This window comes from Fundulus heteroclitus, chromosome 4, assembly GCF_011125445.2.
Source record: "Fundulus heteroclitus isolate FHET01 chromosome 4, MU-UCD_Fhet_4.1, whole genome shotgun sequence".
Lineage (NCBI taxonomy): Eukaryota > Metazoa > Chordata > Actinopteri > Cyprinodontiformes > Fundulidae > Fundulus > Fundulus heteroclitus.
Window position 1 is genome coordinate 17,470,371 of NC_046364.1, and position 12,994 is coordinate 17,483,364.

At 40.8% G+C, this 12,994-nt stretch overlaps 1 protein-coding gene across 1 annotated transcript; it reads right to left on the minus strand.

The window, feature by feature from the left end:
- Window positions 1-2,617: 2,617 nt before the first annotated feature.
- On the minus strand, window positions 2,618-12,500 carry LOC105916366 (membrane progestin receptor gamma-B). The gene is made up of 8 exons (XM_012850843.3): window positions 11,138-12,500; window positions 10,534-10,661; window positions 6,842-7,047; window positions 6,463-6,589; window positions 6,275-6,319; window positions 5,315-5,405; window positions 4,828-4,972; window positions 2,618-3,541 (listed from the first exon to the last, which is right to left on the minus strand). The coding sequence occupies exons 1-8, from the start codon at window positions 11,459-11,461 to the stop codon at window positions 3,264-3,266; spliced, it is 1,344 nt and encodes a 447-aa protein (XP_012706297.2). The 5' UTR covers window positions 11,462-12,500; the 3' UTR covers window positions 2,618-3,263.
- Between the last annotated feature and the right edge of the window lie 494 nt (window positions 12,501-12,994).

Genomic DNA, 12,994 nt, shown 5'->3' on the forward strand with positions numbered 1-12,994 from the left:
TTGACAACATGGCCAATGCATTCAGCCTGTCCTGAGTCATTGAGTTTCTCAGAAAAGTTTTGATTCTTTTCAGAGTTGAAAAGCACCTTTCAGCTTCTGCTGTGGTCATGGGTGTGGCGATGAAGATCTTCAAGAGCGTGACAGTTTCTGAAAAGTATTCTTCTAGATTGTTTTCCTGATTTTAATAACATTTGCTGCCATTTTTTAAGGCTGTGTTATGAAATGTGTTACAGCATTTTTGTGGGACAAGATTATACAAAATTCAGTAACTAAATGTTTTATTCCCCATTACCCATAAACTTCAGTACAACTTAAATAATAAAATATCTTGCTGACAAACATTACATCAACATACCTACACAGCATAGACACAACTAAAGGTATTTCTAACTACAAAGCACATCTTCCTAATATATTAAATAACATTACTATAAACCAGTGTAACAGTGATTTTCCACAACAACTCACCTCTGCAGCAATCCTTGCATGGTCTTCTACACTGAGTGTCCAACACTTCTTCACTGGCTGACTACTACCTACACTGCTACATGTCCAACCATGGAGTGGAGAGATCACTTGCCTGCTGCTGAATTTGTAAATTAAGACGATCCGGTCCAAGCTCCTTTATCCTGTTTTTTTTCTTCAAGTGAACGCTTTGTAAAAGCATTTTTTTGTAAAGACAAAACAGAATTTTCTCTCATTTTGAAACTACTCAACTTTGCAAGCATAACCGTGAATCAACCTAACGAACTGCAGCTGAGCTGAGTCGAATCGGGGATTGTCCAATCACACAATGTTTTTAAAAAAAATTAGCCAGTACTGACACTCTACCAGTAATGACGCAACAGAATAGGTGTGTCCGGGACGCAGAGCCGTGCGCCCCTATGCAAAAGCCTAGATAACCAATTAAAAGTCAGCCTCAGATCACGTGCTTGCCCAAGTTCCTGCGCCTACATTCACTCCCATTAGACCGGCGCCCTGCACATAGGAAAGGAGGAAGTGTGCACAATGTGAGCAATTAAATAGAATTATGTATTTACTATTTTAATAAATTCTAACATGTCTATTGGACACACAGTATGAATAAATACATTTCTAAGAACTTTGCAGTTCAGAAATCATTTATTATCTATGAGATTTAAAGGGGGCGGCGCCCGAGCGCCCCCTACTGGCCAGCCGCCACTGATCAGAGGTTCAAGAGCCTGGGATGATGGTGCTAAATGCCATCATCCCAGACATCTTCAGCACCAAACTCACCCAGCTCACTGTGCCAGCCTCCACCTGTCAGCGGGTTGGGCTGAGGAACTACACATCCAAAACCAAACAGACTTAGGAACAGTTTCTTCCCACATGCCATCACTCTAACAGATGACTCTGACAACAACAAGAAAACTGAACTGCTATTCATTTTTACTGTTCGTATTTTAGATACTCTATACCAAATACACTTAAGTCATGTAGTACATAAAACATTTGTAATTCTTATCTGTTCCAGCATTCCCATTCTCTGCACTCATCACACTGTGGAGACGTTTGTTTTTACGTGCATGTGCACGTGTACATCACTTCCTCCACATGTACATAATAATAACAATGCAAATGATATTTACTCCTGCATCCTTTGCACTCTGCTCATTGCACCATTGCATTATTGTCTCAAACTGTCAGCTTGTTGATAGTGTGTTTATGTGTTTTCTATACCGCAGAGTGCGTTTTGGGGGTGATAAACTTAGTCAGGAGCAACACTGCACATGGGCTCAGAATAAAAGACAGGATAAGTGTGTGGCAGAGTGCATCATGTCCTGGAGGAGGATCTGTGATGCTGTAAGGCTGGTTTTCCTCCGACTGGGAACCTTGCTAGAGTGCATCTTGTCACGAACGCTTTAAAATGCCAGGAGGTTTTGAATAACAATCTTCTGGGCTCTTTAAATGGAAAATGGGTAATCACTGGAAATCTGAGCAAAGTAATGATCCAAAATATATGGTTCAGGACACAACTGAAATAACAGTTCTTTCATGGCCCTCTCAAATTTAAGTGTGACATCTGAGAAGGCCCCCAAACACACAAGTGAACACAAAATAAAGATTTAGCTTTTCATACAGCTTTACCAAGTGTGCCAAATCTGTCTCTCTGTATCAATACTAACTGGATACATCATTAATTATATGTGTACTTTTATAGTTTCAGTTATTTCACTTATTTGATTTTTCCCTGACATCTTAAAAATGCCTTCAAAACAAGAATTTGCCCTTTTTTCCTTCTCTATTGGCACCGTCTGCTGTATACAATTCATATTTGATGCATGAAGATGCCAGTGCTTGAATGATGTTTCTCCACTCTACCATAAAGGCAGAGGTTGAGACAGGAACGACTGCCCGAGTCTTTAATTGGGATCCCAAGATGTTTCAAAAAATGGATAGTTTGGGTCTGTCTTTGGGTTTCTACCCATCGCATTGTACTGAAAAAAACCTCTAAACTACACAGAAAGGACTTAAATTCAAGCATCTGATAACTAACTAAACATGAGCAACTATGTTTAACAGAGTGAAATAGAATTAATCATTCAACGGAAAGGGATCCAAATGAAATAAATTCAGCCTTGGTTTAAATTTTATTTGCAAAAGGTAAAATAAATAATTTTGAACTTAAATACTCTTTTTTTTTTTACATGTTTTACAAAACAAAAACATCACCTTTGCAGCAACATCCCAGTGAACGGACACATGAATCTCAGGACAGTATGCTTGGTTAACAGTTTTAACATCAGTATCCACACAGTTCATAAAGCTGTTACTATGGTAACAGTACAAACTCAAACACAAAACATTCAACAGTGCCGTCCTAAAGACTTGAGGCTTATGGACATGAAAACTTAAAGTGACAGACTCAGCCTTAAAATTCAAAATTAAAAGTGAACTTTGAACTTGACATCATTTTTGTTCCGTGCAGTCTCTTCATTCGACACATGAACGGCTCTCAGAGAACACAGCATTACAAATCTCAGTGCAAACGTACAAAACATCCATCACATGTACAGCAAACCGGCTGCACTTGTAGCTCAACAGATGTAAAAAGTTTCCACGGAAACAGTTAATTTACGACAAAGTTCATTGCATCCAAGTATATCGAGTAACTTGTCCCAAGATTTACAGCTCAGCTCTTGAATACTCTTCATAGCAGCTATCACAGCTGAAGGCTTTTACACTGTTTCTTCCCTTCCCCGTCATTTATTCGTCTCCCTTGTTAAGTTCTGGGTTAAGATTCAGTGGCAGGAGCAGAGCTTGGCTGCCACTTTCTTATCTTTTCCATCTTCGCTTTTCTGACTCGCCGGCGCCGAAAGGAGAGGCAGACTGAAGAGGAAGACGATGATCAAATTCAGCACCACGCAGAGCAGCCCTGGACCCACGGAGTTCACAGACGAGACGGGGATGGAGTTGGCGGTGAGCCAGGGGCGCCTCGTCACCATGTCCTGCTCCACGGCCAGCATCTGGAAGTGGGTGGCCAGGATGCTGCACACGTGGAAGAGCTGGTGGCTGTGGCCTGCAGAGGGAGCAGTCTGGTCACACTGGAGTAATAAGTTTGACCTTCACCACAGAGCAAATGATTCACCGCTGTTTGATAATTGCCGGCAGCTGGCTGCCACCGAGGACCCGGGCAGTGTTTGGGCTTTAACATTTTCTCACAATGTTTGACTCAAAGGAGAGAAGATATGTGAATGTTTCACAGTGAGCGTGTTCTGAATGTTCTTAATCTACAATCAAACAGGTAGCTGGAAAGCACCGTAGACTCCTTAAACTTTAATAGGTTTCCCCTTCTGTGTGCGCTCGAGCATCCACAGTGCGTTTAATAAAAGTATTTAAAGATTTCTTCCACGCAGTTGTGACAAACATAAGAATTATCGTGCAATAATCCTGAAAGAAGTGACTTCTGCTGCTATCACCAAGTGAATATATGTCAATACATATATATATATATATATATATATAATCATGAAAGTACATATGAAATCATCTGCCAATTCCGATTTCTTTTGTATATTTATTCTTATTTTTTCTCATTTTCTTTTTGATCCACTGTATATATGAAGATACACTGTATATAACTGATGCACCTTTTCCTACTTTTGGCACCTTCTTCTGACTATTGATTGACTATTAAGATGGGACAAGTGGGACAAGTAAGATGGGACAAGTGAATTTCTCCAACGTGAGATCAATAAAGCCTATGTTATCTTATCTTATCTTATCTTATCTTATCTTATCTTATCTTAATACCCACCATCCACCCTCCTTCACACACATCGTCATTATTTATTATTTTTCTCGTTATTCATCAGTAGTACATTTTCTTTGGACCTGTATGCTTTGGATGTATGTACTCAAACTTCAAACATTTGCTCAAAACCTATTATTTTTGCACAACCCTTTCTTAGTTGGCTAAATGTTGGCTTTTGGAGACGCATTTAAGATTATAAACATGGATCATTCAAATAACACCCAATCCAATTTTAACCCTTACAAAATTATGCATCAAAACAGTTTATTTCAGTTTAGACATGATGCTTGGATATTTGTTTAAAACATAATATGCAATAACTCTATTAATGTTCGTGTTTTACATCGTTTTTTTTTTTACTCTTCTACCTGTTAGCAAAGTGTTTTTATGGGACATTTTATGGGACAAATCCTTCCCCTGCCTGTTTGGTTAGCGATGCTGCAGGCTGTAGAGTGAGTTTTAAAGAATTCAATCCTAAATGTTTAAGATGAAACTGTAGTGAACCAAGGTATCTGCAGTGACTCGACAGTTAAGCTTCTGAGGAATCTCACCTATGTAGTCGAAGCTGCCAGGTGCCAAGCGCTCAGGCAAGCGTGTAGCAAACAGAAAGCCGGTGATGAAAGCCAAGGCAATATGTTTGTAGTGGAGAACGTCGGTGCCGTTGTCAGTGCAGCCCTCCCCTGTGCACAGAAACACCTGGGAACGCGACACATACGTGACATCAGCAAACAATCAGGAAACTGTGGCATGTTGAGCATCTAATGATGAGGCATGAGCTGAAGCTCTGCTAGGATGCAAGTTAATAATTTCAAACACAAATATACGGCTGCCAATCTGGCATCTATATAAAAAGTGAAAGACGAAGGTCTCCATCTATTTAGTAACAGACTATAAATAGTAGCCTTCTACATTTAGAAATTTCTTGTCCCATCGACACTAAATGGCCAAATTTAATCAGAATGAAATAAAGTATCCAGCTACACAAGGTGAGCTGAATGCAAAGCAGCGGTTATAAAATGTGGATGAAAGCAGCAGTACCCTGTAGAAGAGAGGAATGTTGTCAAACATGTAGGGGTAGGCGAAGGCCAGGATCCGAAAGAATTTGCTGAACTTTGGACTCTCGGGTAATCTAGAAGGAGAAAAAAAAACATTTTTCAATGATGTTGTTCTAAAATTATACTGACTATTAACTGCTCACGATGAACGGGGGATGATGAGGATTTATTGAGATGCTAGTTAAGATCTGACATGACATTTAATGGTGGCACTATGGGATAGGCCTGATGCATCTATGAATATTAGTAACTCACATTGTTATATATCTGTAACGTATAACAGATAGAAATCAGTGCAGGTGTCCATTTCTTACAATAAAGTGAATGAGTCAGATTGTTACATAACATGTTTAGCTGCTTGTGTGACCTGCCCGGATGAAACTACACATGCCAGTTTAGGGCTGCTCCCTGTAATCTCTGCCAACCAACACCCTTTGCGTCAAACAGAATGTTGCACAACGGTTCCTCCAAAAGTTATTTTAACAAATGTCTGCTGGGCTGCAGGTTGACTAATCATGAGAAAGTTCAAGAAGGCAGCTGCTTACACTGCAAACGAAGGGAACTAAATGTAAGTAAAATATTCTTGAAATAGGTATATTTTTCTTTGATTTGAGCAGCTGAATAAGACTATTTGCCAATGGAATGAGTATTTTTACCCCTAAAATAAGATAATTAGATATCCTGCACTTGAAATAAGATGATGGAGATGAATTGTTCTTATTTTAAGTGCAAATATCTAATTCTATTGGCAAATAGTCTTATTTACCTGCTCAAATCAAGGACAAATATACAAATTTCAGGAAGATTTTACTTACTCCGAGGTCCCTTTTTGCAGTGTATTTCTGTGGGTGAAAATAAAGCACTTGTGTCCATTGTTGGGACAAATTGGGTGTGCAGTAAAATGCTCTGAAAGTTGAAAATGACAAAAAGAAGAAACGTTTACCTTTTCACAACGTCAAAGTTATAATGCAGGAATGGAAGGCCGAGTCTGTAGACAGGGAGAGATGAGGGAAAGAACAAGAATTAGCCGACGCTGACAATGAAGGACTTTCAGTTGGCTCAAAAATAACGGCAGACTTTTCTTACTTTTACCAAAAGTGTCAGTAAATATGTATAATTTCCTTGTCTTACCTGGAATAACAGGCCAGGATGGTGCAGATGACAGTGTTGGCCATGGCGATGAGGATGTACCACTGGTGAAAGGAGCTGTTCAACCACTTGTCGGGGAAAGCGTAAACCGAATAAACGATTGCAGTCCCTGCAGCAGCAAAAAATCAAATCATCTTAACCCAGAACTTAAGTTGTCCAAATTCTGAAAATTACATCTTTAAATCTAAAAGACGATACTCAAACTATGTAGAGGACAAATTTCCTGATATTTTTTTCAGTTCCGTCATGATGTCTAACTCAAAGCAAATATCACTATTTAGCACATTCAAAAGGTAAAACTGCTTCCTAACACAAGCTCTTATCCTGTCATGGTTGCTGGCAGAGAGAAGGACGCCCTTACCCAGGCTGTAGAAACTGAGCGCCGCATAATCAAAGAAGAAGCAGATGTGACGCGCCCGCAGTGACATGGTGCTGAAGGTGTGAGCGCAGCTGGACGCCAGCGGATAAATGCAGCAGGAGACGAGGAAGACCAGCAGAGGCCAGGTGAAGGGGTCCGGCCATCCCTGCTGCATCAGCACCACCGTCACCAGTTTCCATAGGAAGTACCTGCCCAAAAAAGAAAAAAAAGTGTTATCATTCTGCCTGATAGAAAAGGAAATTGGTTTTTCTAACAGCAACATCCGGTGCACCAATAATCCACAACACATAAGTAGGAAGAAACACATTTCTGCACCGATTTAAGAGTCATAAAGGCCATAAAAGCTTGAACAGCTGGAAAAATGCTTTTGTACAGGGTAAGAGTGTATACTGAAAAGAGTACCCGCAACGTGGTGAGATCACCTTATCACTGTTAAAAAGGTGGGAAAGTTCATCTGTCACTTTAAAAGCCTGGTGTTGGATAACGCTAAAAAAGTAGTACGGTTGGTTTTCAAGTTTTGTTTTCATCCGCATAAGTATTCATCTAGTCAGTTTCTGCTGGTTGCATATATATATATATATATATATATATATATATATATATATATATATATATATATATATATATATATATATATATATATATATATATATATATATATATATATATATATATATATATATATATATATCACTTCAAATGTATTGTTTTCAGCAACATGATTGGTTCTGGGGAAATGTTTACAGAAGAGAAAACAAAGGGGTGTGTTAACATTTAGTGCTTGATATTTTGTATGTTGTACACCAAATGTGGGCGTGAGTGCAGTATAAACAGACTACTTCCGTCCAGACTTCAGCACAGAAGAAGGAGGAAAACTTTTCATCCTATGGTACTACAACACATTATTTGCTCAGTTCTATTTGCTCAGGAATTAAATATGACGTTTATAGTAGGTGAAATGGAAATATTTAGAGGAGTTGGTCTACTCATAAAGAAAACTGCCTATAAAATATATTTTTCTAAAATTCACTTTATAAGAAAAAACATTCAACAAATAAGTAGATATTGTTCCTTTTAGAAAGAAAAAACCTCTACATACAATTGTGAATTATTATCCCTCAATTAAGCTGTATTTGTTTCATCCCCAGTCAGTTACATAACAGCTAGGAGCGCTACACAAACAACCTAATCTGATCAGGTGTCTGTGCTGTGGTGTGTATTGCCGTCAGCGTTTCCCCATCACTGAGCAGTTAACTAATTGTGGCAATACGCATGAAAGCCTGAAGCGCAGACCTGCTCATTAGTGCCAGACCTTCAGGTCTACACCTCCCTCTTGACACAAACACCCATGTGTCCTCGCAATATTCCAAACAGATCCACAACCACGCACACACCTAGGTGAACACACCTTCTCTTCTTATGGACAGGGCAGCCAAAACAACTGGCATCTTATGCTGCGAGGAAGTGAAGCGAGGCCACAGGGGGCACTAATCTCCGCAGGGACTTTAAGATACTCCCGTAAACACACGCAGACAACGTGAATGCGTCCAGACGTTTGTGACCGAGCAATCAGGGGGGAAAATGATGTTACACGGAGCATGTGCAGGAAACTGGAGGGGTCAACATGTTGCTCCCTCAGAGCTCCAGTTTTGACACCTTTTGAGGCAACTTCAAAAGCTCCAAGAATATTTTTGCTAAGCAATTTCCACAATAGGCGACTTCTCGGTTTAAAGATTTGATCAGGCTTCCTATTTTCTACAAAACACTGTTATGTAACGACACAACAGAGGAATGTGGAGGTGGAACATGGGACACGAGTAGATGAAAGCACAAAAACACACAAAGCAGGTTTCCATTTAATGCTCGGGTTAGTTAAAATTCTCCACGGGGGTTGTTTACCAGCCTGAATGAGGATCGCTGGCCCTTTACCTGCTGTCTATTGTACAGTAGGTGTGGTGGACAAACATATTGCGGGTGTAAAACCTGCGCCATCCTTCGGTTGTCTTGCCATGCTATTGAGATAGACGACTGCGGCCCTGCTCGCTCATGTTCAGCGGCTTTCTGCGTCTCAGGCTGGAGAAGATCTTTTCTTCCGTTCAGAATCTAAGAGGCGAAATCTGGAGTCTTTTTCCGAATAAATCAACTTTATGGGCACAAACAAGGAATTTGACTTTGGTTTCCAGCGCTCGCACCGTGATAAAACAGACAAACAAGCAGAACAGCAACTGCGATCTATGACAAAAAAATGTTTACAGAGAAAGGTAAGGAAAGGGGCGGTATGTACAAGAGAGGCTTTTCTGACTCTGATTCTGAAGAGCTGGAGTCCTTTTCTGGAATATTTTAATCAATTCAACTAAGAAATACTCTTGCTGCACTACAGTCAGATCCATTTTTTGACCCAATGACAGTCCCGGTCAACAGAAAGTGACTTTTTCATCCTCTCCCCTCTTCTTTTGTGATTTTAGATGGGAATCATGCTTGGATACGGTCATCTGTTTGATTAAAGCTTAGGATCATAATGTGATCTCCAGCTCAACAGTGTTTGGCACCACCTTTCTAACATGTAGTTAAACCTAAACCAAGCCGCAGTTCATCTTAGGGTTGGTTTGTGAAGATTTACGGGTTTTTTTATACGTTTTTTTTTTTTATTATTATTTATTTAAGAAATCTTTTTGGAGTGGGGGGGTTGTTTATGTAAATTACTTAAAACATGTACAATAAAATATTAGATGGGTCTCTGTTTCTGGTGATGATAAAACTGGTTTGAAAATGTGATCTGATGCAAAACTGATCGGCAGGACATATCTTGACGTTTCCTCAAATAAAGACCACAACAATCTCAAATGTCTCTCCTTTCTTTTCCCTCATTATTCTCGACACGATACACGGACCTCCATTGGGTCTTTTGTTCTTGCTACACGAACCTGATTTACTTTTCTTTTACGCCAAATCGCACATTAAAAGTAAATCCCTCTGAAAGTGAGGAAACTGCTTCGGCTCAGAGGGGTTTCCTCTCAAGCCTGAATATTTGGTCAGGGAAACACCGTGAGGCGGAAGGGGGGGACCCACATGGTTGCTGGGCTGACAGCTTCAAAACAAACCCGTCAGTATGTTCAGCCTGTCTCGTGTTACACCGGGGGTTGACTCGGTGTTGCCCTGGCAAAACTATATGCACGCAGAAATCTAAAACGCGCCTTGTTGTGCGGCACCTGGATAACAAACACGCACGAGACCATTTCACTAAAAGACACCATATAAACCAGGGTGGAGTCATGAAACCAACTGTGACTAAAAAAAGAGTTCCAGTGAGAAAAGAAAAAGGGCGATATTATGTAACAAACATCTAGAAATCTCTTTGGCCAACAGGTTTTACAGGATGCGTAAGATTCCCTTCTTGTGAGGCAGACACATGCCTTGGGTGTTTCTTGTCGTTATCTAATTTATTCATGTCTGTAATTCAGTTAAACAATATCCGGTCCAACCGTAGACGCTGAAACAAAGATTTGCAGGGTCACAGAAGCTTAATAAAGCTTCAGATGATATTTCCATTCTCCGTGTGTTATCGTTAAATCAGAGCATAAATCCTCTCAGACGCTTCATTTCACCTAGTTAAGGTAAGTGGTAGCTTATATATGTTGTTCAAGGTTTCTTTAAAGTAACACCTGTCAGCTTACCAGGTGGGTAAGAAGTGGGTCCAGATGTTGAGCGTCTCATTGGTCATCTGGAAGAGGCTGAGGATGCAGTCAGTGGCTGAGCTCCGGGGGTGCCGGTACCCAGAAATGATGCAGTCCTCATGGAAAACCTCCACATAGAAAAAAACAACAACAACAACAACATAGTTGAGGGTTTGGAAATTTTAGGAAATTTGAGAAACCTGTTCCTTCACTTTGGTTCTGCAGGCAAAACAAGTCTCACAAAGTCATTTAGCCATTGAGCTGGATTAACTCTCAGTGCTGCAAATGTTTAATCTAGGGTGTCCAAACATCTGCCTGTTTCAAAGGAATTATTCGGGAATCTGAGTTTTAGGTTTATCCATCATAAAGGCGAATCAAAGGAAATCCATAGACAGATCTTAACATGAGCAGAAAATAAAGTCCCCAGTTAGATATGAACAAAACTGAAAAACAAAACAAGTTATTCAATAAATCAACAGTCTTTATCATTACACTTCTTTACACTTATCACTGAAAGCTTTCCTAATTTATTACCCATACTCTCTGACTCAGGTGAGGTAAAAGCAGTTAAATCTGAGTAAGTGTGCAGCGGAGGCAAACTTACTTTGGGCACCTGATTGATGCTGAAGACTTGTGGAAATTTGATGAGACTGAGCATGACTGCAGGGTGCCGCTGCCGCCGCCGCCGCCGCCGTGAGAGAGGAGAGCTGAAGTGAGGCCGCCGGCGGGGTGTGCCTGGGACTTTATAAAGGTGTGTGTTGCCATGCCGTCTGCGCGGTCCCTCCCCTTCAGCTCCTTCCTCTTCAAACCCGGCAGGAATATCCAGTGCACGGGCCACTCCTCCTTCTCCTCCTTTTGTCTCTCCAGAGGTGGAGGGCGTACAACCTACAGGTGTACGCTCACAAACCAGAAGGGGAACATTTTTCATTTATGTCTTATTTACTTCTGGTCGTAGGTGGGACATGTTGAGGGTGAGCCAACTATCCCTGGTACTTTTTTTTTTAATCTCAACATTTTATAATCACCCAGTATAAGACAAAAGAAAGGTCTTCCCATTGCAAAACCCTGCCGTTACATAACAGAGGAGCCAGTTTTGCAGGTGTGCCCACTACCCGTCTTTCTTTCATTGACAGACAGGGGCTGCTGTCCCTGACATCAAGCACATTCTTTCACTTCCTTTTTGGCCACAAAGGTCGGGGCTGAACATGAGGGCCGCCTGAGTTTTGGGAGGCTCAGATAAGACACGATGGGGAACGAAGGGTGTGAATCAGTCAGCCAGTCAGTAAAGCAAACAGAGCGCCTTTGCTTTCTGGCCTGATGGCAGAGGTGTGTGATCTCGGGGCCGCCGTGATGCCTGGCTGGGATGGGCCGGCCCAGTCGGAGCTCCCACAGTGCGTTATCTTGCTTAAACTCTGAAGCACCCAAGACAAACAAGGTTCCAGTATTAGGAAGTGAAACACACTGTGGTTTGTTTGAGGGTCCAGACTGGAAATAAAAGAAACAGTTCTCTGTACGCTGCTGGCGACATCGGCCATGACGTAATGGACAACCCGAAGGGTTCAGAAGCTTCTGCTATGGGTTAATTTAAGCTTAATAAAGAAAACCCGTCTGAATTTAGGGCCAATACAAACCATGAGCGTTTTTTTTTTTCTTAAAACCATCACAAGTAAAGAGAGAGAAACAGCCAACAGATGGTATATGTGTGACTGAGAGCTAGTTTGGATTGGCACGGAGTCAGTTTCTGCTATTATGATCTGCGTTAATGAGTAGTTTGTTCAAATCTACACTTCAAACAAAAGTCAAGCGCCAAGAGTTAAAACCGGTGAGAGCCAGAGGACGGAGGAAAGGACAGAGGGCTGGAGTGAGGTAACACGATCATATGAGGGGAAGGTTCTGTTCAAAGAAGAGGGAAAAACAAGCATTGTTTTGTTTGATGTTTGTAAGTTTCTGCACTGATATTTTTTTTTTAAATACCCTAATTTATTTATTTATTGGGGCCATACTCCTGTAATCTTGAAGACAAGGCCAGAAGTTAATATTTGGACTCTGAATTTCGGTTCTTGTACCTGACCATGACAGCAGAGTGTGTAGTATTTGCTGAACCCATTGATCTCTCATTTTATTTACATTTATATGTAAAAATCAGTCGCTTGTTCTGTCGCTGTCAAACAGATGCCAAATTAAGTGGAGATTTCTATATAGCACATACAATACGTATGACCGAGGACTTTAAAATGCAAATGAAGGAAATTACATCAAACAAGGCACGGCTCCAAACACTAGATAGCAGCAAAGAGATTTCAATACGATGCTCAGTGTGTTTGGAACAGGGCTGGTCCAAAGTTATTGGGGTATTGAACAGAATTGGATTTGTGGCCCCTCTCCCTGTACACATCACCACCACTAACAGCTTTTCAATGCGGCTTTTTATGAATTACGTCTAATTGCTAAATTTAGAAAC